The sequence below is a fragment of the Rattus norvegicus genome, chromosome 19 (genome assembly GCF_036323735.1).
Source record: "Rattus norvegicus strain BN/NHsdMcwi chromosome 19, GRCr8, whole genome shotgun sequence".
In the NCBI taxonomy this organism is placed as follows: domain Eukaryota; kingdom Metazoa; phylum Chordata; class Mammalia; order Rodentia; family Muridae; genus Rattus; species Rattus norvegicus.
The window spans coordinates 537,310-561,592 of NC_086037.1; the positions used below are offsets into that span (position 1 = coordinate 537,310).

The 24,283-nt window shown below is 44.8% G+C and overlaps 1 protein-coding gene across 4 annotated transcripts; it reads left to right on the forward strand.

Moving 5' to 3' along the window:
• Positions 1-897: 897 nt before the first annotated feature.
• Dync1li2 (dynein, cytoplasmic 1 light intermediate chain 2) lies at positions 898-23,801 on the forward strand. 4 transcript variants are annotated; one of them, NM_001398670.1, is made up of 13 exons: positions 1,118-1,242; positions 1,390-1,463; positions 3,386-3,502; positions 6,332-6,562; positions 12,205-12,374; positions 13,025-13,118; positions 14,291-14,426; positions 16,271-16,382; positions 16,818-16,877; positions 18,040-18,081; positions 18,434-18,551; positions 19,191-19,307; positions 20,897-23,801. In NM_001398670.1, exons 1-13 carry the CDS (start codon positions 1,136-1,138, stop codon positions 20,995-20,997), a joined length of 1,479 nt encoding a protein of 492 aa, NP_001385599.1. In that variant the 5' UTR covers positions 1,118-1,135; the 3' UTR covers positions 20,998-23,801. The 4 variants fall into 4 exon arrangements, with proteins under 4 accessions (XP_006255116.1, XP_038953949.1, NP_001385599.1 ...); XM_006255054.5 differs by lacking the exon at positions 18,040-18,081 and having other exon boundaries at positions 898-1,242; NM_031026.3 differs by lacking the exon at positions 18,040-18,081 and having other exon boundaries at positions 19,191-19,364.
• Positions 23,802-24,283: the final 482 nt, after the last annotated feature.

Consider the following 24,283-nt stretch of genomic DNA (forward strand, 5'->3'; position numbering starts at 1 on the left):
ACCTATACACATTGAATAGAAGTAAATAAAAATAAAAAAGAATAATGACTGGAAGTGGCAAGATACTACCTTTAGAACTGGGTCTTGGGTTATTTATTGCTGTGATGAAATACCATGACAAAAAAAAAAAAGCAAGTTGTAAAGGAAATGATTTATTTCAGCTTACATTTCCAGATCATAATCCATCATTGGAGGAAGTCAGGACAGGATCTCAAGCAGGGCTAAAACCTGGGGGCAGAAGCTGATGCAGAGGTCATGGAGTGGTGCTGCTTACTGACTTGCTCAGGCCAGGTATGGCACCACCCACAATTGATCAGTAATTGAGAGAATGCTGGATCTCATGGAGGCATTTCCTCAATTGAGGCTCCTTCTCCGATGACTCTAATTGACACACAAAACTAGCCAGCACACAGGGTCTCACTATGTAGCCTTGGCTACCCTGGAACTTGCTATGTAGACCAGGATGGCTTCAAATTTATAGAGATCCTCCTGCCTCTGCCTCCTGAAAGGCGTGTGCCAGCATCCAACCATTTTTAAATTAATTTCTTTGAAAAAGGGTCTCACATAGCTCATGCTCAACTTAAACTTGTCAAGTAGTTTAAGACCTTGAATTTCTGACCCTACCACTACCACCAGCTGCTGCTTATAGTTGCTGGCATGAAAGGCATGCAAATCTATGTCCAGTCACTTTTTTTTTCGGTGAATCTTCGTTCATTCTCAGGCCATTTTCTTTTAAACTTCTGAGCTGTGGTTTCCTCACCTCATTTTTTAAGAGTGAAGCAAGATTCAGTGAGATCGCTTACAAATAGGTTGTCTAGCTTGAGTTCATTCCAAAAGCTTGGGCTTGCCGCGTCTCGGCCTACCCTGCAGGCGTCGCCAGCGCGCCCTCGATCTGGTGGCGCCCGCGGCTCCACCTCCCGCGTAAGGCTGTCCGCCTGTCTGCCTGACCGAGCAACGTCCCTAGTTGCGGCGATCCCGTGACCCGCAGGTGCACGCGGACATAGCTGGCCCGTCGGGACGCGCTGGATAACGAAGCTTCTGCGGCGTTGCGGGCGGGCAGCGCGGCCCTGCCGGGGTCCTTGCGGGTCCTCGGCGGGCCCGGGGGAGGGCCCTCTTTGTGGCTGCAGTTGGCAAGATGGCGCCGGTGGGGGTGGAGAAGAAGCTGCTGCTGGGTCCCAACGGGCCCGCAGTGGCGGCTGCCGGCGACCTGACCAGTGAAGAGGAGGAAGGCCAGAGTCTATGGTGAGGAGCGTATAGAGTCTCAAATGGTGCGGCCAGACCGGGAGCGGGCCGGAGCGGGCAGGACCGTGGGCAGACATTGACGGGCAGTCGTGGGCCGAGCAGTCTAAGGCGGTCCCGCTCTGACCACTCTTGTCATTGTCGCTGCAGGTCTTCGATCTTGAGCGAAGTGTCCACCCGCGCCAGGTCCAAGCTGCCGTCCGGCAAGAACATTCTGGTGTTCGGTGAGCAGCAGGGTACTACCCTGGGGCTCAGGGGTGGGTCAGGCGGCACCCCTCCCATAGGTTCCCAGCCTTCTCCACCCTTACTGCCAGCTTGCGCTTGCCTGCCCAGGAGGGCACGCTGGACTCTTAACAGGGTAGCCAGAGAGTCTCCAAGCTCACACCTCTACTGACCCCCTAAATGCATCTCTCTTTGGAGTCCAGTGATGTGGTGTGGGCTTGTGGCACATTCCTTTAGTCGTTTGGCTGAGCCTTCAGCCTTAACTCGGTTTATCGGTTAGCCTTGTGCTCACCAAGTTGAGGATGTGGAGAAATAAAAAAAAAAAAAAAAAAAAAAAAAAAGAGGATGTGCAGGCCAGATGGAGAAGATGGGGGGGGAACTAGGTTACCTGTACTGGGAACTGAGGAGATAGATGTACGAAAGTCCTCTTGAGCAGGCAGCAGAGCTTGGAAGTCAGTCCCAGGAACTTTCTTGCATGAATCCTGCCCTCACTGCTAGGTTGTCCCGTCAGTCATTTAACCTCTTCGGCTTCAGTTATCTCCTACCAATGAAAGGGATTATATGCATTCACCTGCAACGCTGTTTGTGGAGTGGGAGCAGAGGACTGAGCAATGGGACGGTACAGTCTTAGACACACTGCAAGAATCCCATTCTAGCAGAGGCAGATGTGTGCGTGGTTGCATCAAGAGCAGACTATTGTGGGCGCATCACACTGATGTGTTGAGAGAGAATTTGTGGGATCAGGTGTTTTGAAGGGTAATTGTCTAGGTACAAGCACATGGAGATAACAGGGTGAAGCATTTGGACACCGTTAGAAGTTATTTTGCAAAAGAGGATAAGATGAGGTCAGATCATGAAGGTCTGAAGGACTAATCATCTTTCCTGGAGACTCCTGATTTTCAGATTTTATCTTCCTCCACCCTTGTCCGTCTGTTTCTCTCATCCAAGTGATGGCTAGTGTGGTAGGTTTTAGCCAGATTTGTGATTTAGAGAAGTAATTCAGGCTTTGTTGGGTCAGCTAGATCAGAATGAGCAGGAGCTGAAGTCAGACTGACAAGCACCCTGTGTGGTTCAGGTGGACTGTGGCCAGTGTGAAAAAGGTGAGCATTGTAGGGGAGGATCTTTGTGGACTGCCTTTCATTTCATATGTTCTTGAATTCCGTAGTATTGAATCTGAGGATGTCCAGTGATGTTTGGTAATGATTCTAGTTCGTGTTTGAGGTTGTCTTGGAAGGGGAGGGTGTTGGCTATGGATAGTCCTAGAGAGATGAGAAAACACTTGCTACTGAGACTGTACTTAGGACTTTCACTTAGGTCAGTAGTTCTTTTTCCCCAGTTTCCAAGCCTTTAGGATGCTTATGAAGTTGTTCTGCAAAGCAAATATGTGTAATTAACATAAGCATCATGACTTGAGACAGAACCAGATTTTTATTTCAGTGTTCCTAGACTTTGGGGGTTAGTTGTGTTTCACAGAATTCTTGCTTTTGCTGTGGCAAAGATGTATTTATTTTGTGCCCATCTCTGACTTTCACTTCCCTAGATGTTTGTCTTAGAAAACGTAGGTAGAACTGTTGGGTTTGCTGTATTCCTTCCCTCTCGAAGTGAGGAGAATTGTAGCAGAGGGATCGTTTGGGATCTTGGGTTGGGTGCCTCTGCCAGTGGCTCTTTTTTTTTTTTTTTTTGGAGCCGGGGACCGAACCCAGGGCCTTGCGCTTGCTAGGCAAGCGCTCTACCACTGAGCTAAATCCCCAACCCCTCTGCCAGTCGCTCTTAAAAGCAGGTCTCCTTTGTTCATGGGAGCCAGTAAGAGAGACTTTAGCAGGCTTGCTTGGTTGTCCCTTACTGTGTCAATGTTACGACCCTACAGTCTTCGTGTAGAGTGATATACAGTATACTTTTGTCTTCTTGCAAATGTCATTTGTAGGTGAAGATGGTTCTGGTAAAACAACTCTCATGACCAAACTCCAAGGAGCAGAGCACGGCAAAAAAGGAAGAGGCTTAGAGTATCTTTACCTCAGCGTTCATGATGAGGACCGTGATGGTGAGTGACTGTTCCTCCATTAGAAAGGTGACGTGTAGGGCTCTGACTCCTACATGTCCAGGCTTTCTGTTACACCCAGAGAATGGGTGAAATGTATGTCCTTTGCAAGACTTTACTCACTGTTTTAGTTTGCTTTTTTGTTTTGGGTTTTTGAGACAGGTTCTCTTGTGGCCCTGGCTGGCCTGGAACTCACTATGTAGACTAGGCTGGCCTTGAACCCTCAGAGTTGTTACTTGGTAATGACTCCTTTATAGTTTTCAGGTTGTATATGCTCAGCTGTTTCCAGGACTGGAGAATAGTTATTGGTGCCTGGGTCTTTTTCCTGTGAGACAGTTTATAGTCTGGCGTTGAAATGAATTGGTTAATTTTCATTTTTTATATTTGCTCTCGTCCATTTAAATACTAGTAATCGTGATGTTAGGGTGTTTTTATAACATGATCTCCTACTTCCTTATTGTTAAATTGAAAAAGATAAACTAAAAGCTGCTCCAGCACTGAAGCTCTGCCTTCTCTAAGAGCTGTGTAGTAGAAGACGGAGGCTCTTCCTAAAGCTTGGACACCTCTTTGCACTAATTGACATCTCCAGGAATTTTATCCCTGCTCCCTTGACTTCATCTTGTTGAACATTCCTTAATGGTCCTGAAAAGAAAGCAGAACGTCAGCCTGGTGTCAAGGCCTCTGTCAGAAGAGTAAGCATCGGGTGTCCTGTCTGGACCCATTGGAGTCTGCTTGTATCACCAGCCCACTAAATCAAACCTAGAGGACCTCGCATGTTTGCATCTTTTGCTTCCTGCCTTTGCAGGCCTCCATGGTTTTCCTGGGAAGATATTGGGCTTGGGAGTCAGACCAAACTGGTTCAAAATGCTACACCCATGTTCAGCAGTAATGTGGCTTCTGATTACTAACGTAATTTCCTCCTGTAAAGAAGAGGATGCTGGTACATTTTGCAGGTGGACAGAGTGTGTGTGAGAGGAGTACTGGAGACATAGTGAAAGCTTCCTACCTTTGTGGTGGATGCTCTGAGCCCCTTCATCCTCTGGTGTTTCCAAGACTGAGGCACATTTAGGACACAGCATCCCAGTAATCATATTTACATGTCTTTGAGTTGAAGTTTATGCTAACATCAAGTTCAGATTCCTATGAAAGCTTTTTCTTTCTGTATTTATAAGACTTTCTCTCGGCTGCTTACTTAACGACAATCCTTGTTTGATGGAAGAGTTGCCCTTACCTGAGGTTAATTATACATTTTTCAGCCCTAGCCTTTTTAATTGTGGGGTATAACTGGGTTCTAAGTACACATTTCATAGACAATCACCTGCTAAAGAAACTAGTCTCTGGTTGTATCTGGGTTGTGGTAGGAAATTATATGTCAAAGGACCACCGCCTCTCAGATATTGTCTACTGCTGCATGTGATGTGTGATCACCACACATGGGGGGAATCATGTCTAGTTGATGTTGACCGGAAAAGCTGAAGAAACTGCTTGCTGAAGGGTAGGCGTATAAAGTATAAAGTATGTTTGGACTTGATTCACAGACCCAGACTTAAAACACAAAAATATACTGGTTTGGGACCAGTGAGGTATCTCAGCAGGTAAAGTCCATTGCTGCCAAGAGAGCCTGAGTTTGATGGAAGGAAAAAAATTGACGCGACAGGTTGTCCTCCAACTTCACTGGGGAACCTTCACTGGTACTGACACACATCCTCTGCCTATACTCTGAGGAGCACACACAGCTCTAAATAAATGGTATAAAAACCTTTAAGTAGGAGCTGGAGAGATGGGTCACTTGCTACTCTTCAGAGGAACCATCCCAGCACCATGTCTGGTGGCTCCCAGTGGTTTATAACTCTAGCTTCAGGGGATCCAAGGCCTCTGGTACCTGAGAGCACTTGTGCTCCTGTGTACATAGCCACTTGTGGGCTGGCACACACATAATTAAAAATAATAAAAATAATTAAAATTTTTAAAAATAATTTAGAGGTTGGAAGTACAGCTAGATGTAGATACCTTTATGCTCAAACTCATCCAAATGTGTTTTTATAGCTATTAATAATTGGTTATACAACAAGGAAGCTAAAGGAAGGTAGATTTTAAAAGTATATGTTGAAAAAGAAAGTTAATGAAATGATGTTTTGATGTTAGGAGTTCCCTCTCAAGGTACTTTCATAGAAAAAATAATTAAGGAATATGTTTGAAATGTTCTAAAAGTATCCTATTAGTTTAGAGAATTGTCTTCCATAGTTGAATTATCACAATTCCCAGTTCTTAGTATATTTGGATTCAGCTGTAACTTAAGAGTTCCCTTTAGTCCACGTAGATTATTCTCAAGCCAACATCAGACATTAATTTCATTGTATTTGTAAGTACCTCCCTAAGTATATCTAAAAGGTAGAGATGCTTGGAATGTATAACTGATTATCCTGACAGAATGACTGTAGTCGCTTAGTGTGACACACACAGAAGGGTTTGTTCACTTGGCTTGCTCACCAACTCAGATAACTGGTATCTTAGGACAGTGGATTCTTTAGACTGGGGACAGTTCATCAATAAACGTTTGTGTCCTTTGGTTGTTATCAATAGCAAATTATTCTCACTCTGCTCCTTAGAGTCTGTTGAAACCTTAGTTAGAGAGTCATCCTGTATGTGGTTATCTAAACTTTTAAAGCCTAGGCATTTCATTCTGTACTAGGCTGGATTTGCATCCACTGGGTATTTGGCTTTCCTGGGCTGGGCTTTCTGTGTGACTTCATTCCCTTCCTAAGGCTGCTGCTCTCATAGCTGTGCAATAGTCGCTGTCAGATGATAATGTGGCTTCATTCCTCTCCCCAGATCACACGCGCTGCAATGTATGGATTTTGGATGGAGACCTTTACCACAAAGGCCTGCTGAAATTTGCAGTTTCCGCGGAGTCTTTGCGGGAGACCCTGGTCATTTTTGTTGCAGACATGTCTAGACCTTGGACTATAATGGAATCTCTACAGAAATGGGCTAGTGTTTTACGGGAGCACATTGACAAGATGAAAATTCCACCAGAGGAAATGAGGGATCTGGAACGGAAGTGTGAGTAAAATTCACTAGTCTTTTTGGATTATTGGGACCACCTTCTTCCTTTTCAGGCAAGAGGGTTTATTTGGGATGGAATTTGCATTTGTTTTGAAATATGTGTTTCAGTTTTTGAAATTCAGTCATCAAGAATAATTTGAAGGGCTAGAGAGATGGTTCAGTAATTAAGAGTCCTTGCTGCTCTTACAGAACACTCAGGTTCAGTTCCCAGCACCCTTATTAGTCAGCTCACAACTGCCTATAGCTCCCATTTTCAGGGGACCTAGTCACTAGCATACTTATAGTGTACATACAGTCAGGCACTCAAGGGCACGCACACACAAATACAACTAAGTAAATAGGTAAGTAAATAATAAAAAAGAGCACTTTGGCCTGATGTACTGGTGTGTGCCTCTGATCCCAGTACACTGGAGGCAGAGGCAGAGGCAGAGGCAGAGGCAGGTGGAGTTTGTGTATCAGTAGGAAGGTTTGCCTTGTTTTGGCTTATGGGTTCAGAGATCTCAGTCATGGTCACTTGGCTATTTCTAGGCCTGTGGTGAGGCTATCTGTCACTGCAGAAGGGAGGTGAAGATGGGCAAAGAGAAGGGGAAAGGATAGCCTCCAAAGGCCTTCCTCAGGGCTTCTTCCCCTTGGGTAGTTCCCCCTTCTAATACCCTTTGAGCTAAGAGCACATGAGTAGAAATCTACTGAGAGGGGTTGGGGATTTAGCTCAGTGGTAGAGCGCTGGGTTCGGTCCCCAGCTCCGAAAAAAAAAAGAAAAAAAAAAAAGAAATCTACTGAGAGCTTAGTGGATTTCCCTTCAGTCGTACCTCAGTAATGCCATCAGCTAGGGACAGAGTCTTTGAGGACATTTTCCCTCAAGCCCCAAGCCCATGTTTCTGGAATCCCATGGAGATTCCATGTCTCCTCTTGTTGATGGGCTTAGTTAAAAACTCCTAAGAAGAGAAATCTTTTATTTCTGACTAGATTCTTTTGGAATCTAGCAAATATGATTGCCTTCAGGAATAGGAAGATTGTTTTCAGTGAGAGGGGTCATTAAAATACAATAAAAGTTATTTTAAGTTTAAAACCCTTCTGAGAACAAAGAACTTACAAATTAAAGGAAGTTTGGTGAGTTTTCAAATGTGGTTCAGAAGCTTGTTTTTCCTTCCTTTGCTTCTGTGCAGTTACATCAGCTTCTGTCCCTATGCCAGGGAAATGGGAGGGGCAGGGAGCGGAACCGGCAGCCGCAGCGTCTTGGCCAGTGTGAGCTTGGTTGCCCTGGCTCAGTGCCATGGGATGACATCACCCCCTTGGTGAATTAATGAGGGCTCTGTAGCATGGCACACATTATCTGCACGCTGTCAGGAAAGTTTGATGGTGCTTCTCAAATTGACTTTCCTACTGTACATCTCCTGTAGCACTTCATCTTGCCCCTGTCTGTCATCAGCTCAACTGGAGCTTAACACCTTACTCTTCATCCAGGCTCGTCCTCACCTGGGTATGATCGCCATGCCGTTCATCTCACCTCTCCTCAGCCACTGGCCTTTTTAGATAATGCCTCTTTTTCTTGCAAAACAGAGATGCTAAAGACAGCTCAGCAAAATAGCTGAGTCTGAAAAGCTGTTCACAGACCACTGCACACAGCTCCATGCCCATACTGGTGAGCGAATGTGCCGCAGACTTCAGTCAGTTTTGTGCACTCAAGTTTCTTGGGTCTGACACCCTTACAGAGGTTTATTAAAATAGAAAAGGCCACATTGGCCAATGGTGTCACTCTTTCTCAAATAAGGAAAGTGCTAGGTGCCGGCGTTGTTCTAGATGCTGTGAGGATACAGCAGACAGGGTACCTATTCTTGGGACGCTTGTGAAGGAGACACTGAATTAATTTAATGGTCTTAGTCATTGGCGTCTAAGTCACGTCACTGAAGATTAGATTCAGCGACATATGACAGAAAACTGGAGAGGAGGATAGGATGGCTTAAACAAGACTGTGGTTTATTTGTCATGGAAAGGAAATCTAGAGGCGGGAGGGCAATTTGCAAGTAGGGCGCAGCCCTGGGAAGACTGCTCCAGAGCCCTGGCTCCTCTCTACTCACTGCTTTGTCATTTTGAGGGTGTGGTTCTTTTCCTTTGACAACTAGAACTCTAGCAATGTGTCTGTGTTCCAAGCACAGAAGAGCAGAAGGCAATGCTGAGGTGCACCTGCCTGTTCTCCTTTAAAGGGGTTGAGAGTAGAATCTGTTGGCTTTTTGAAGAGTGTGTGTGAGCTTGCACATGTATGTGCAGCATGACTTTCGAAAGGTTCTCTCCTTCCGTTGTGACTCAGTGTTTCACAGTGAGCCCTTTTCCTTGCTAACCTCACCCCGCTTGCTAGTCTAGAAAGTGTCTTAAATTCTGCGTTGGGTTAGGGGGAAGAGGGGAGAACACTGGAGGACATCTAGCAGTTGCTGAACCATTGTGTGTGTAGGGGGGGCATCTCTGCTGTCACTTTCCCTGATCTGTGATATTGGGAATGGTAGCCGTGCCTTTGTGCTTGGTGTTGAAGAGCGCTTGTGTTCACGCCATTTCAGCTTACTTTCGGGAAGTTAGTTCTTCATATTCTTGCTCAGAGGACCGCTACCTTACAGATTAATTAGACTCTTTAGTATTTTCCTGTTAAGATTTATCTTAGTTTTAATTATAGGGGGCACAATATGTGTGCCTTTGAATGCAGGTGCTAGCAGACTGCTGGGGGCCTCCTGGAACTAGAGTTACAGGAGGGTGTTGGGCAGTGCTGGAAGTGGACTCTATCCTTTGCAGGAGTGAGATGTGCTCTTAACTGCTGAGCACCTCTCCAGCTGCCATTAGTATTGTTCGCAACAAGTGAGCACTGCTTTACAGTCAGGTTCCTTTCAGCCTCTCTGCTGTGGAGCAGCTTTGTGATCAGCCACTGTGACCCAGAGCTGGCAGAGGGACAGCAACCTAGAGCTGCCAGAAGGTGGTGCTTGTTGCTGCAACAGCTGGACAAAGACATTGTCAAGAAGGTTTGAGTTTTGTTTTTTTGTTTTGTTTTGTTTTTGTTTTTGGTTTGGTTTGGGTTGGGTTGGTTGGGTCAGTTTGGGTTGGTTGGCTTGGCTTGGCTTGGTTTGGTTGGCTTGGCTTGGTTGGCTTGGTTCGGTTTGGTTGCCCTGGCTTGGGCTGCTTGAGGGAATACAGTCCTCCATCGTGGTGAGGAAAGCACAGCAGCGGGAACCTCAGGCCGTCCTTGGTCACAATCGATCTGCAGTCAGTAAGGAGAAGTGAAGTGTAGTGCTCAGTTAGTTTTCCCCTTTTTCTAAAATTTAGTCTAGATACAGAGACTCTGGGATGGTAGGCCCAGATGGAAAACCGTAAACCATTCTGGAAACAGCCTTACAGACACACCTAGAGGTGTGTCTCCTATGTGACTTACTTATTTGCTTATTTTTTAAATGTAGGGTCTGTGTAGTTCTGGTTCACCTGGAATTCACTATGTAGAGTGGGCTGGCCTTACAGAGATCTACCTGTGACTCTTGACCCCTTTGGGGGTTGAACAACCCTTTCATGGAGGTTGCATATCAAATATTTACATTATAATTCATAACAGCATAATTATAATTATGAAGTAGCAAAGAAAACAATTGAATAGTTGGGTGTCACCAAACATGGGAAAGGAAGGTTGAACCACTGATTTAGAGTAAGTAGTTTTTCTCTCAGGTCTTGTAGGCTACTCTCCCATGTGACATATGCAGAACACAGACCTGAAGGGCTCCTGGAATAGGTGATCCAGCTGACAGACACACACACACACACACACACACACACACACACACACACACACACACACCCTGCTCTTCCCACTGTACCTTAGCTCACCTCTGTCTTGTTCCTGGCTCTGCCCTGCTCCCTCTTGGGAAAACCCTGGACAAATGCCTTCTCTGTTCTTGGGCAATGAGATCTTACCCTGTCAGTTAACCACTGCATTTTTTCATTGACTTAACTGTTAAAAGAGTTTTTAATTCCTTTAAGGTCCTACAACAACATCAAATTCTCTGGTTTTGTCCAACATAGAATGGAGATGACCTTGTTAGGTTTCCTTATGTTGAAAATGAAGTTTCACGATATGTGTTAGTCTCTGCCTTTGTGAGAACATACTTGGGGAAATAAAGGAAGGGGTGTCGAGATGGCTTAGTCTATAAAGTACTGCTATGAAGCATGAGGACCAGAGTCTAGTCTTCTTATCCATGTAAGGGCTAGTTGTGGTAGCACACAGCGATAGTCCTAGTACTGGGGAGGAGACCGGGACATTGCTGAGCCCAGCCAAGGCTAAATTGGTGAAATCCAGGTTCAGCGAGAGGCTCAAGCACTTGTGTGTACACACACACACACACACACACAGAGTGAGCTCTGTCTAGCTATGATTTCAGAATTTTTATGCACTCACTGGTGGCTTGCTCTGTTGCTTTGGTAGAAAAAAGTTGTTCACTTGTTAGTAGATAGGGAACAGAAAGAGAAAAGAGGGCCTGAGGGTGTAGCTCAGTTAATATATGGTTGTCAGTTGGTAGAGGGCATGCATGAGGCCCTGATTTCAGTACTACATAAACTGGGCATGTAATCCCAGCACTAGAGAGCTAAAGGCAGGAAGACCAGGAGTTCAAGGTCCTCCTCAGCTATGTAGTGAGTTTGAGGTCAGCCTAGGCTACGTAAGAACACATACAGTCAGGGGAGGGAGGAAGCGGGAGAGGAGAATGAGAGCAACTGTCCTTCAAAGGCACACCCTTAATAACCCACTTCTTTCACATAAGGGGTCTGGTATTACTTGAAAGACCGTGAGCTTCTCCATCATTTCAGAAGCACAATGATGAACTAAAATCTCAGTTTTAAAAAAATGTTTGAAACCTGTTCTATGGGTGTAGAGTGTACATCTTTTTCTTGGTTTTCAATAGCGATCTTATCTATTTATCAGCCTATGTATCTGTCTGTCTATCTATGTTTGGGGGAGAGAGGTTCTGCTTGCATGTATGTGTACCATATGTGTAGTGCCCATGGAGACCGGAAGAGGGTATCAGAGCCTTTGGAACTGGAGTTACAGACATTGTTTTAGTCATTGTGTGGGTGCTGGGACTCAAATCTGGGTCCAAGAAAAGCAGTCAGTGCTCCTAACCACTAACTCATGTCTCCGGTCCCCTGCCCTCTCTCCCAGTACTTTGAGTTACATTTATGTTGCCTGGTTTTAAGGAAAGCATATTAAAAGGCCTTGGATCTTTTTCAGTCCTGTTAGGTTTATTAGAAAAACAGAGCTGCCTATTGGTGCCTAAGCATGGAGGGCTTTTCCTACCCTGTGAAGGTCTGGGTATGGTAGCTCACAGCTGTAATCCTAACACTCAGCAGGCAGAGGGAGGGAGGGAGAGTAATTGCTGCTAGTTCAAGGCCAGTCTTGGTCTATATAGTGAGTCCCAGGTCTCTAGTGAGACCTTTCCAAATACAACAAAACCCATCATTCTAACCCTGAAGTGCTCTCACGTACAGGTTCTGGTCTGCAGGCCTTGTGTTCATAGATGCTTTTGTTTTATATTTGTATTGCCTTTTCCCCTTAATTTTCTAAGCCTAAGATGTGTTTCTATTTGCATCTGTATAATTTTTCTCTTTTTCTTCTATAGTTATGAAAGATTTTCAAGATTATATCGAGCCTGAAGAAGGTTGTCAGGGTTCCCCACAGAGAAGAGGGCCTCTGACCTCAGGCTCAGATGAAGACAATGTTGCCCTCCCTCTGGGTGACAATGTGCTGACTCATAACCTGGGGATCCCAGTGTTGGTTGTGTGCACAAAGGTACGTCCAGGGAGTTGTGACCTTGACTGGGTTTGCCCAGTGAACGAGAAAGAGTTTTAGAAGTGTTGATGGAGTTTCTTCTAAAGGGAGAATTGGGTTTATTCAGGGATCATTACGTTATATGAATGTGTAGAACATAGTGTGATTTCGTGTTGCTGCAGACTTGACAGCCAGTTCAGAAAGCCCTGTTGACCTCAAGAGCAAACTCAAGTAAAAGCAGTTTGCTTATGGTTCCAGTTCATCTAGTCCAAACTGATGGTGAAATAGGATAATGAAGTAGAAATAGAAATTAAGCTTAATATCAGAGAAAGTTGTCTCTTATATGAGGGGGGAGGTAGCTTTAAAAACATTTTGGATTTCAAAGTTGCTTTATTCTAATTTTTACTAGGCAACCTAGTTGCCCAGCTGCAGGTTCTCCCAGTTTCATGCTATTCTTGGGACAGATGAGGTGCAGTGCCCAGCAGGGGGAAGCGCAGGGCACAGTGCACAGTGCTCGGCCGGGTGACCTCATTAGATGTTGAAAACATTTATGGGGTGAGCAGGGTAATTATATCTATACTTTGTGTCTAAACCGAGGCCCAGGATGGAAGAGAACTGTCGTGTTCTTTTACTCCCTTCTGACATTCCTCTTGGTTCTGTCTGTCCTGCAGTGTGATGCAGTGAGCATCTTGGAGAAGGAGCACGATTACCGAGACGAGCACCTGGACTTCATCCAGGCGCATCTGCGGGGATTCTGCCTCCAGTGTATCCTTGGGACGCTGTCTCGGGCCCCGGAGCACATGCTCTTCCAGAAGGGGTGTCGTCAGAGCCCCTCCTGAACAGAGTAGTCTTTTCTCTTTCTTTTCTTTTCATTTCACTTAATTATTTAGGGTGGGACATGTGAGTGTGGAGGTTAGAAGAAAACTGGGGAGTCATTTCTCTCTCATCGTGTGGGTTCCAAGTCATGTTTAGGCTATCAGGTGTGGCAGCAAGCACCTTTGTTCAAGTGCCAACCCATTTGCCTACCTCATGGGCTAGTTTTTACCATGAGGTGGTGGTGGATTGAAAGGGAATTGTAATCTATTAGTTTTACAATTTTGCTATGTTTGAATTTTGGAATTTTGTACATAATAACTTTGATCACTTTGGAAGTATTTTTTTCTTCTTGTTTTGTTTCATTTTGTTTTGTTGTTTTGATAGAGTCTCACTGTGTCACCCAGGCTGACCTGGAGCTTGTGATCTTCTGCCGCAGCTTTTTGAGTGCTTGGATTACAAGCGAGTGCTGCATACCCAACTTAGTTGTCTTGTTTTGAAGGCTCTACTTTTGATAGATTTCCATATTAAAAACTGATGCATAACCATTTTATTTCCCATTTATATTGTTCGTACTTAAAAATCTTATTAAACTTTGCTCTTAAGCAGAGAGGTATAATTACCAACATGGTTACTGGTTTAGATGATGTAAGTGTTTCTCATGTTTTGTGATGCCATATCAACAGCTTTTTGAGTCTTCTGAAGTTGGTACCTTGTTCCACACTGGTGACAGGTGCTTTCTTTGAGCCCTTTGTTGGCACCTCTCTGAAGCTGTCCCTGATGGTAAACTTGGTTCCCTTGTGAGCCCCTGCCTGGAAAGTAGCCTGTGTGCTCTGTATGCTGAGTGTAGTGTTCCACTGATTTTGCTTCTTAGAAAGCAGCCTTGGGAGTGGGCAGCACTGTAAGTGTTAAAAAGAAAAACAGCCGCATCCTACTCCTGCCTCAGCATGAAGTATTATTTAGTGTGGTTCTCTGCTCCCTCTGTTCCTTGGTAGTTTTTAAAGTTTGTATGCTTGGTTGCTCGCATGCAGATAAGACAGTAGATCACCTCATGCTTTAAAGATTATGGGTGCAGTTGGTTTTCGTCTCACAATGAATTGGTTTTCCTTAAGCAAATGGATCAGATGGAGCTGCCTTGATTTACACCTCAGTGAAGGAAGAGAAAAACCTTGACTTGCTGTATAAGTACATTGTTCATAAAACATACGGCTTCCACTTCACCATACCCGCCTTAGTTGTGGAAAAGGACGCAGTTTTTATGTGAGTTCTTTGGAGGTGGTGGTATTTAAGCGCTTCTCTTTAGAGTCCATTTTCAGTGCGGTGCTTCTGTCTGAAAGAGTGCTTGGGCTGGCCCTCAGGTGGGAGACAGGTGCAGCTTCCGCTGTCTGCTCCTTCTGCAGTGACTCGTTTGGCTTAAGGGAAGTGGGTGGTGTGGTCAGAGGTGCCACATTCCTTCATTGAGAGAAAGTTGCCTGACTATAGGCAAGCCACTGTATGTACTACTGTCAGCTCTGGTGAAGCATTGGCTGTGAGGAGAGTTGAAGTTAGAGATTTCAGTGTGGGGACCCGCATGGCTTATGTGAAAGCATCTGGTGACTGCCCTTGACAGGGGTGAAGGCAAGCATCTTCTCAGTGTCTCCATCAGTGTGGGCATCTGCATTTTAAAGCTTCTGGGATTGGTCCTCCTGCCAACACTTAAGTACCCAGTTTTCCTGAGCCCATGTCGTTTCTCTCAGAGAGAATACTATTGCTGTGTCGCATATGACGGTGCTGTGGTCTTACTTTAGCAGATTGATGTTAAGATTTGATAGCTCTGGACTTGACAGTTCACAGCACCCCCTAGATACCCAGGTTCTCTGCCGAGGACATAAAAATGAATGGGGTACACCCCTGTCACAGCACAGAAACAGACATGTTCTAAGGAGGAGGGGACAGCAGTGGGTTAATGGGATGGGGCCAGAAGACCTGCTGCTGGAAGATGAGCCCTCTCTCTCAGGCAGACCAGCAGGAAGGAGCCAAGGGTGTCGGGAAGGCTGAAAGTACAGGAGGCAGATGCTTCAGGAAAACTAAACAGGTTACCCCCTGCATATTTGGAGAGACTCACTCGGACTGTTTATGCCCTAGCTCTGAAAAATTGCTCTGAACAGCAGACAGGCACTAAAGCAGAAAACTCAGTAAGGGGTCTGCTTCTGTACTCACTTAGTTCTTTGACACAGGCTCCTGAAGCAGGAGTTCTGGTTGGATTTAGGGTTAGTATGGAATGAAGATACATCTTATGCCTCCTTGAGGCTTATAGCATCATAGATCATGAAGAACCTCAGCTGTGCCCAGTCCCTTTTTCACTATTGTGTAGGAATTTGTACGGTCAGCAAGGCTGTTAGGGAGAAGCATCCTGAATGGCACCCTTTTGATAATATAACTGTGACTAAGAGTTGAGGGAGTGAGAGGGTTGTGAGAACAGCCAGTTGTCTTCTTGAGCTCAGAAGTGTGGACAGTGTGTAGTTGCTACCTTAAGAGTGGGAAGTGGGAAGTCTGATCCAACCTCATTTTTTTTCCTGCCTCATGATGTTGAGCTATGTGACACCCACTAAGGCTTCCTTATGTCTCTTGTCAGTGACCCAGGATAGACATAGGCCATAGTTTCCCCTTGGCTTTCAAGGCACATCTTCCATGCCAGCAAAATTAACGAACTGCTCATAGGATAATCGGTATAAAGAAGTTTCCTCAAGAAGGACAGAGTGCAAAGGAGAGCCAAAGCCCAGGAGTAACGGTCCTCTCTGGATCTCCTCCTTTGCGCATAGTTGCTCTAAGCAGGGTCCCACTAAGCCCTTGTTCTCACACTGGGGCAGTGACTTCCACTGGCTCTTTAGGCCTAGCTTCCTCCCTGAGTCTGAAGCAGGATGTGTCACGTTGATCTGATGGAATGGGTGTGCTTTGCCTTTTGTCTTAAGTACCCAGAGCTACGAGACACTGACAGTACCTCCAGACTTAGAGCTGTGAGAAAGGACCTCACGAAAGAGCATCTTCTAATCTGAAATGTGATTGAGATGTGTGGGAAGGCAGGCTCAGGCAAAGCTCACTAATCAGTGTCTCCTTACTTTTAGACCTGCAGGATGGGACAATGAAAAGAAAATAGCTATTTTACATGAAAATTTTACAACCGTGAAGCCAGAAGATGCATATGAAGATTTTATTGTAAAGCCTCCTGTGAGAAAGGTACCTCATTCAATCCCTTGCAGGCCGTATGTAGGTGGTTTGAAGTTATGCAAATGAGACCTGCTGTTCCGGGAATGGCTCCCTGTATGAATGTGAGTGACGGGATGATCGTGTACTGTCAGTTGTGTCCCAACAGCGCTCCTACCACTTATGGATTACTTTGGCCAGATCTCTCCCTTTGGGGTCTCTGCTGGAAGACTATGATCTGGGAGGTGCTTGCTGTTTAGGACCTGCCAGACTTAAACACAGATGGGTTACATGCCATGGCTAGTTCTGGGAGCAGGTTTATATCTAGTTAGAACAATGTAACTTCAGTCTCAAGAAGAATCCCCCAAGCCCATGTGGAGGCCCAGACCAAGATTCTTGTAGCATGAACTCTGATGTACATTTGAGAATTTTCATTGCCTGTGGTCACAAACATGTATCATTTCACAGCTGGTCCATGACAAAGAGTTGGCAGCTGAGGATGAGCAGGTGTTCCTGATGAAACAACAGGTAAGAGGCCTTCTCTTGCATGGGATGCCATTTCTGGAGGGGTTTGGGACTATGTATTTGAGAGCTCGCAGAGGCATGGAGGTTAAGACGAAGTTTCCTCTTTCCCTACTCTCTCCACAGGTAGGGATTGGAGCACGTGCTTCATGATGCCTGCCTGCATTGCACATTGTCCTACAGGGATGGGCTTAGTATGTTCTAATGTGCCTTGGAAAGATTTTCTGACTTACTTCTTGAATTGACAATTTACCAAGTGGCCTGGTTCACTCCCATTTTTCCCACAGTATACAAAAGTGGTAGTTAGTACTGCAGTCCCTTAATCTCATCGATCGTGAGGCAGAGGCCAGCCTGGTCTACAGAGGGAGTTCCAGGATGGCCAGGGCTTTTACACAGAGAAACCCTGTCTCAGAAAACATACATACATGCATGCATGCATACATACATACATGCAACCCTGTCTCAGAAAACATATACATATGCATACATACATATATACATGTGCTTTTACATAGAGAAACCCTGTCTCAGAAAACAGACAGACTAATGTAGCCAAAGATGGCATTGAATTTGTAATCCTCCTGCCTCTGACTCTGACGTGCTGGGATTACAGGTATGTGTCATCTGCCTGTAATTTTTTAGCAGTGCTGGGGACCTAGGTCAGCCTTATGCATGCTAGGCAAGTACTCTACCAACTGAGTTACATCCTCAGCCCCAAACTGACCATTTTACTGTAATATTTTATTCATTTTTTTAGAGAGCACCTTGTATGCATACAGTGTTTTTATGACACTCAGCTTCTTACAGATCCACCCTGACTCCCCTGTGATAACAGTTTTGAACACAAACCTGTTGTAAACACTTCTCTCTCACTCAAATTGTTAGATATATCACCATCTCCTAAGGGTACAGCCAGTCCCTGTTAGTTTTTAGCAAATTTTTCCACCCCTTCCCCTTTTCTGTGGCCTGCTTACTTTCTTAGCTTCTAAACTGGTTTCTGGGGTGTCTTCATATACCCGGTGCGGAGTGTAGGTTATTTTGCATTTGTAGTGTAAAGCGTGAGTCTGTGTTGGCGCCCTGTAGTAGAGTCATGGAGTCAGCCCTTTCTCCAGACCTCAGTTCATGCTGCAGGCCTTGGTTAATGGCCAGTTTGTCCCTCTCTTTGCAGTCACTCCTTGCCAAGCAGCCTGCCACGCCCACAAGAACCTCCGTGAGTACCTTTCACCAAACAGAGGGTTATGGCCCAGTGTCATGGGTGCCTTCTAACTTTACACCGTTATTGCAACAGTTTATATGTATGCGGGCTTCTATTCTATTTTAAACTGAGTTGGTGCCCCTAAAGGCCCATAGCCAGAAATACAATAGAACCTCAGAAATGTTTGATGAAAGACAACAACTGATACTCCGTAAGCTTTAGTTCCTGTCTCAGGAGACTGAGCTGGGAGCACACCTCCACTGTACTGCAGATACTATACCTCAGACATGAAGATGTGTTGACTTCGATTTTTGTATTTTTTGTTATTTTTATATCTACGTGTGACGTGGGCTGGTTTTGGACTTAGGAATCCCCTGCCAGAGGACCCTCTGGCTCTCCAAGGACGCAGGGTCGGGGTGGACCAGCTAGTGTACCAAGCGCCTCCCCAGGAACATCAGTAAAGAAGCCAGATCCAAACATCAAAAGTATGTATGCTGTCTTAGGGGAACAATTGTAGTCCTAGGCCCACAGGACACATAACAGTAGCTGAGGCCCTCAGGTGGGAATCCAGGGAAGCTAGGCTGATGGTTGTCCAGGAAAAGTTATATTCCAGCAAGTAACCATGTGCACCAGCATTGTGTAAGACCCTGCAGGTGCCTTTAGGAAAGACTACAGCTTAGGCAGTCCCTGTACAATGTATATCTTGTTTCCTTTCTTAGCTTTGCATTAATTCTATTTATGAGTTGGCTATTTTTTCTTTTGTTCTTACCAAGCCACTGCTTACTGACACACAATGATATTGGTTGTAAATTCTTACATGTTCAGTAAGCATCCCGCACTTGGGCTGTGAGCCTTGCAGGCTTAGAAAACTGACATGCATGCACTAAGGACACAGAAATGACAAAAACGAAGATTTCTCTGTGACCCTCAAAGGTGGGAAATGCAAACTTGTTTCCACTGGTAATCTTATCACCGCCCAGTTAACCTCAGCTAACAGAGACCACAGTGAGTGTAAACAGTGCAGTAGGAAGCTGACAGCCACAGATGTGCAATTTAAAGTTAAGGACCACTTTTCCTGTTTCAGTTTGAGTGACACTTCATTGTTTTTCTTTGTGTTTCCTTAGATAATGCAGCAAGTGAAGGGGTATTGGCCAGCTTCTTCAATAGTCTGTTGAGTAAAAAGACAGGCTCTCCTGGAAGTCCCAGTGCTGGTGGAGTGCAGAGCACAGCCAAGAAGTCAGGTACAGAAGGAGAGCCCCAGAGCTTCAGATCCTTAACAGAACAGTGCTGTCAAACAGGTGCACACGGCAGCAGTCACTTTCACCAGCCTGCACACCTCCAGTGTTCTGGCTAGCTATGAACAGAACCAAGCCTTGTGTTAGCAATTAAGACTGCATGAATTCTTGTGGAAGACCTGGGTTTCGATATCCACATAGTAGTTCCCACCACCCTTAACTCCAGTTCCAGGGCATCTGACACCCTCTTCTGACCTCCTTGGGCACCAACTGGTGCATGGACATACAGGCAGGCCCAATACTCATGTACATAAAATAAATCTAGGGGGAGGGGGAAGAGTTTTATTTGCTTCACAGTCCCTAATCTTGCAGGAGCTGGAGCCTGTGAACCTTCATGGTCTTACCACTGGATCCCTCTGTGGCCCAGCTATCTGTCCTTCCGTTTAGGCTGGTAGGACAAGCTAGTCTTGAAGGTTTCTTTTTTTTTTTTTTTTTTTTTTTTTTTTTGGTTCTTTTTTTCGGAGCTGGGGACCGAACCCAGGGCCTTGTGCTTCTTAGGTAAGCGCTCTACCACTGAGCTAAATCCCCAGCCCCTTGAAGGTTTCTAAAAATAAAATAGTTATGTTCTTGGGAATCACGTGCTTTCTTAAACTAGAACACATTGATTTCCTTTTCGTGGGGCCAGGGATTAAACCTAGGAGTTGATGAATGCCACAACAGCCCACATATAAAGGGCATGTTAGGCATATGCTGTTCATGTGCTCTCTAATTGATTTTTCCAAGGTAGACAGGGATGGTAGAAGATCATGTTGTCCCTAGGGCAGTCTGATCCTCTAGCAATTCGGAGTTCATAGAGACCCAAGAATCTGATCTGGGCCTCAGCTTCGACCTTGTGTTTGTCCCTTACCAGATAAGGGTCATTGTCTAGGCCCTGATAGTGTTTGACAGCAGAAATAGGAGCACAAGCATTGTGCAGGATGAACTAACTGCCTAGCATCACTCTCATCATAAAACATGGTATTTCCATGTGAGTCAGCTTAAACTAAACTGAATGACTTCATGGTTAGGGTGTTTTTGTTTTCTGAGAATCAAATCCTGCATGTTTTGCCAAAGCTACATCATCAACCCATTAATCAGTCTGAGGTGTTGTAGTAATCAAACCTGAGCACCTGTCTAGGAAACAACACAGTTTACTCCATGCCTGAAATTCAGGTGGAGCCCTCCAGGGAGACAGTGGAGAAGGTACACAGGGATTAGGGATGGGGGCTGAGGGTTTCAGAAAGGCCCCTTGAGTTTGGCACAGAGGCAGCCCTAGCTCCTGCCGAGTTGGAGAACCCAGACCTATGTCGCTGGCGGTAACAGATTAGGGTCTGTTGTTACCCTTGATGAGAGGCTTTTCTCATTCTGAGGATGCTTCACTAGGAATGATGGCAGAAGTCTGTATGATTCTGAGGTCAGCCTGGTCTACAAAGTAAGTTCCAGGACAGCCTGGGCTATAAAGAGAAATGCTACCTACAAAAAAAATTTTTTCTCACACTGCTATTTTGTGTTTGTTTGTTTTTTCTCTCTTTCTTGTTCCATTTCCTTTCTTTAAGGACAAAAGACTGTGTTGTCAAACGTTCAGGAAGAACTGGATAGAATGACTCGAAAACCAGACTCCATGGTAACGAACTCTTCAACAGAAAACGAAGCCTGACCCTCCTTTGAAAGTGCATATGTCAAATGACCAAATACCTATGTATATTCATCTGATAAGACCAGGATTTTTCTGATATGGCACATGCTATCAGTTTTTGGGGTAGGGGAGATGAACTTTAAAAAAATACATATACTTCATTGGCTTGTCCGAGTGTGAAGTGCACATTTAGGACGGTTTTGTGTCAGGCCCCTTGTTAGGGACGTCCCTTGGACTCTTGGGCTGCGATTCTCTTGTGGGAAGTAAGCGCAGCTGGGCTTGTAGAGTGGAGAGAGGAGGCCCACTTTCTGTCAGAGTGGAGCGAACGAGACTAGGAAGTCAGATGGATGGTTTGACCAGTTGCGTGTTAGCAAATTCACTTGTTCTTGGGAAGCAGGTTAAGTAGCAGAAAGTCCAGGAAAGAGAAAGGTTCAAGAAGGACAAGAGAAGTGCTTGTGGGGAAGCTGATGGTTGAAGGAGATGGAGGAAAGAAGTGAGTGAGCGAGAGAGCAGCATTAATGAGTACGTACATGCACAGTAGAAACCAAATAGCATCAGTTAAGACCTAACAATTAGAAACATTTCCAAGCTAAGCACTAAACAGAATGGGAACTGGACTTGTTCTGATTGCATCTTTAAGTTATGGGAAATGTGTTTTATTTGTGGTGCCTCAGGAAGGTGGGCTGACTCGAGTGGTGAAGCCCGCAGCTACCCAGGACCCACATGCTTGGCCCAGGCCATGTCCCTTGTCCTTGAAAAGATGCTGGGCTCTATGCACAGGTAACCTGGGGCAGGCGGTCACTGTGTTATGTTCAAAGTCAGCAGATACAAAATTAGATATTTTAAATAGTTCCTGTTCTGTTTTGTTTAATTGTTACTTTAACTACCACAGGCTGGCAACTAATAGAAATGGGTGGTTGATTGCTCATTGGACCGTATTGGCAATGTCCTATAGCAAGTTTGGGGGAAGTATTTACTGTCACTGTATTCTGGCTATTTGGCTTGTGCCAGTTGCTGCCTTAGAGCCTGTGGTAACTTTCCCTGATACAGAAAGGTTCTTTCTGTAGCTCCCTGGTCGAATCGTTGCTGACAGACCGAAAAGTGGGTGCTTTACGTGGAGAATGGAAGGGGTAGGCTTGTGTTTGTCATAAACTGTAGCGCTTCTCTTACAGGCGTGTGAGTTTTACGTGTCTTCCATTAGGGGCATGTTCATGAACACTGTCAAGTCACACCACCATGCTGAGGATAACCTCTGTAGATTGGAGACAGCACTTTGAGTTTTCTGTGTGACACAGCACATGTAAATGCAAACACTACCATGACTTTAATGTATAAAATATTTGTCATCCAAACCAAGGGGAAAAACCACAGTTCACTTCCGTGGAGTTTACTTTTTTATATGAATGTTTGTTGTTGTGTCTCGGCATAATGTTCCTAATGTCATTACATACATGCCAGATTTGACTAACCACTAACGTAGTTCTGGGCGTAAGTTAACATCTCGTTATGTGACGAGGCTCCTCGACTGGGAGTCACTTTGTAAAGGTCGGAACACTGTTAAGGAGGAAGCAGCGTGCTAACTTGCCTCTCTAACAACAAAAAGATGTTTCTTGTGCCGGTTTTACTATTGAAATATATTTTTTCCTTTTTTAATTCAGTTTTTTTGTTGTTATTTTGTTTTTATTTTTTTAAACATGCATTGTGGCTTCAAATGACCAGGTTGTCCAGGCGATGACAGGAAGCTGGCTGGAGTAGAAACTGTGGTAAAGGATCACCTGATCTCTGTAGCAGCCAGGGCAAAATGAGTGACCTCAGAAACTAGGAATTCTTGCAAAGACATGTGCCTAATAGTGTGACTTTTAAATTTTGATACATTTAAAGTGTATCATTTGAACGGCTAGGCACTTTTGGTGTTGGTGTCAGTTGTGCTCTAATCAACATGACTCTTCTAGAGGAGACTGATGCATGTTACTGTGTGCTCAGGAGTTGCCAAAGTCACCAGCTTTGGGAAGCTTCCAGGTTCTTTAGGGGTTTGAGGAGATGAGGTGATTTTTATTATTTTAGGATTCTCAAGCATTGGAACCAAAGGCCAAATAATAAACAGCCTTTACTTTTTAAAGTAAAATTAATTTTATTTGCAAGAATACACTTGTATGGTAGACTATAACAGACAATTTTATGACTATTTATACACATTATAATGATTACCTCTGTTTGTCTTTAAGTGGATAACTTTAAGTAAGCCCAACCTAAAAATTATAGCCCAAATGAGGGCTATGAATTGGTCTTTCCTAAAAATCCAACAGATATGCTGCTAGATTATTTTGTTTTATTTGCACTTTTTTTTTTCTTAAATAACAGAGAGGGTTTCTTTGTATTGCCCTGGCTGTCCTGGAACTCATTCTGTAGACCAGGCTGCCCTCCAGAGATCCGCCTGCTTTTGCCTCCCAAGTGCTGGGATTGGCTTGTGCTACTGTGCACAGCTGCACCTTTTTTCTCTTTTACTTTTTTTTTAATTGGCGTTTTAAAAACAGTATTGAAACTGAAAAGACTGTCTTCTGAACTTGGTGAAGGTGAAAGTGACCTCTGTACATCGTGACCTTAACAATGCTGATGCTGTAAGTGAAAGTTCACTGTTGTCTCTCTGCTAAGTTCATTGGTGTTTTTAACCTAAAATTAGGACTGCAGATGATCGCCCACTAGCCTTAGTCCAGGATGTGGCTCTGTCTGGGTGCAGTATGCAGTCATGTGGAACCTTGCTTTCTAGTGCTGGGGGAAAAGATGTCTAACTACTGGCTTCAATAAACAAGAATCCAGACTGCTAACAGGTTTTGGTGACTTTGTTTTTGATAAAGCATCCCACTAGATATCCGTTACCTGGTGATCCTGTGTGGGTGTGTGGCAAAGCAATGTGTATACCTTGGGCTGGTGAGTTGGGTCAGTGCCACCAGGCTGCCGTGAAGCTTGACAACCTGAGTTTAGTCATCAGGACTTGGTTGAAGGAGGATTAGCTCCTTGAACTTGTCCTCTGACCACCACAAGAACATACACAGTAAGATAAACTTTGAAAGGAAGGAAGGGAGGGAGGGAGGGAGGAAGGAAGGAAGGAAGGAAGGAAGGAAGAAAGAAAGGAAGAAAGAAAGAAAGGAAGAAAGGAAGAAAGAAGAGAAAGAAAACCAAACATTTAAAATACGTACTTCTCTTACTTGAAATAATCAGAAGAAAAGTGGTTAGGAGCACTTACTACTCCTCCAGCCTCCGAGTTTGGTTCCTGTAATTTACTTCAGACAGCTCACAACTGCCTGTA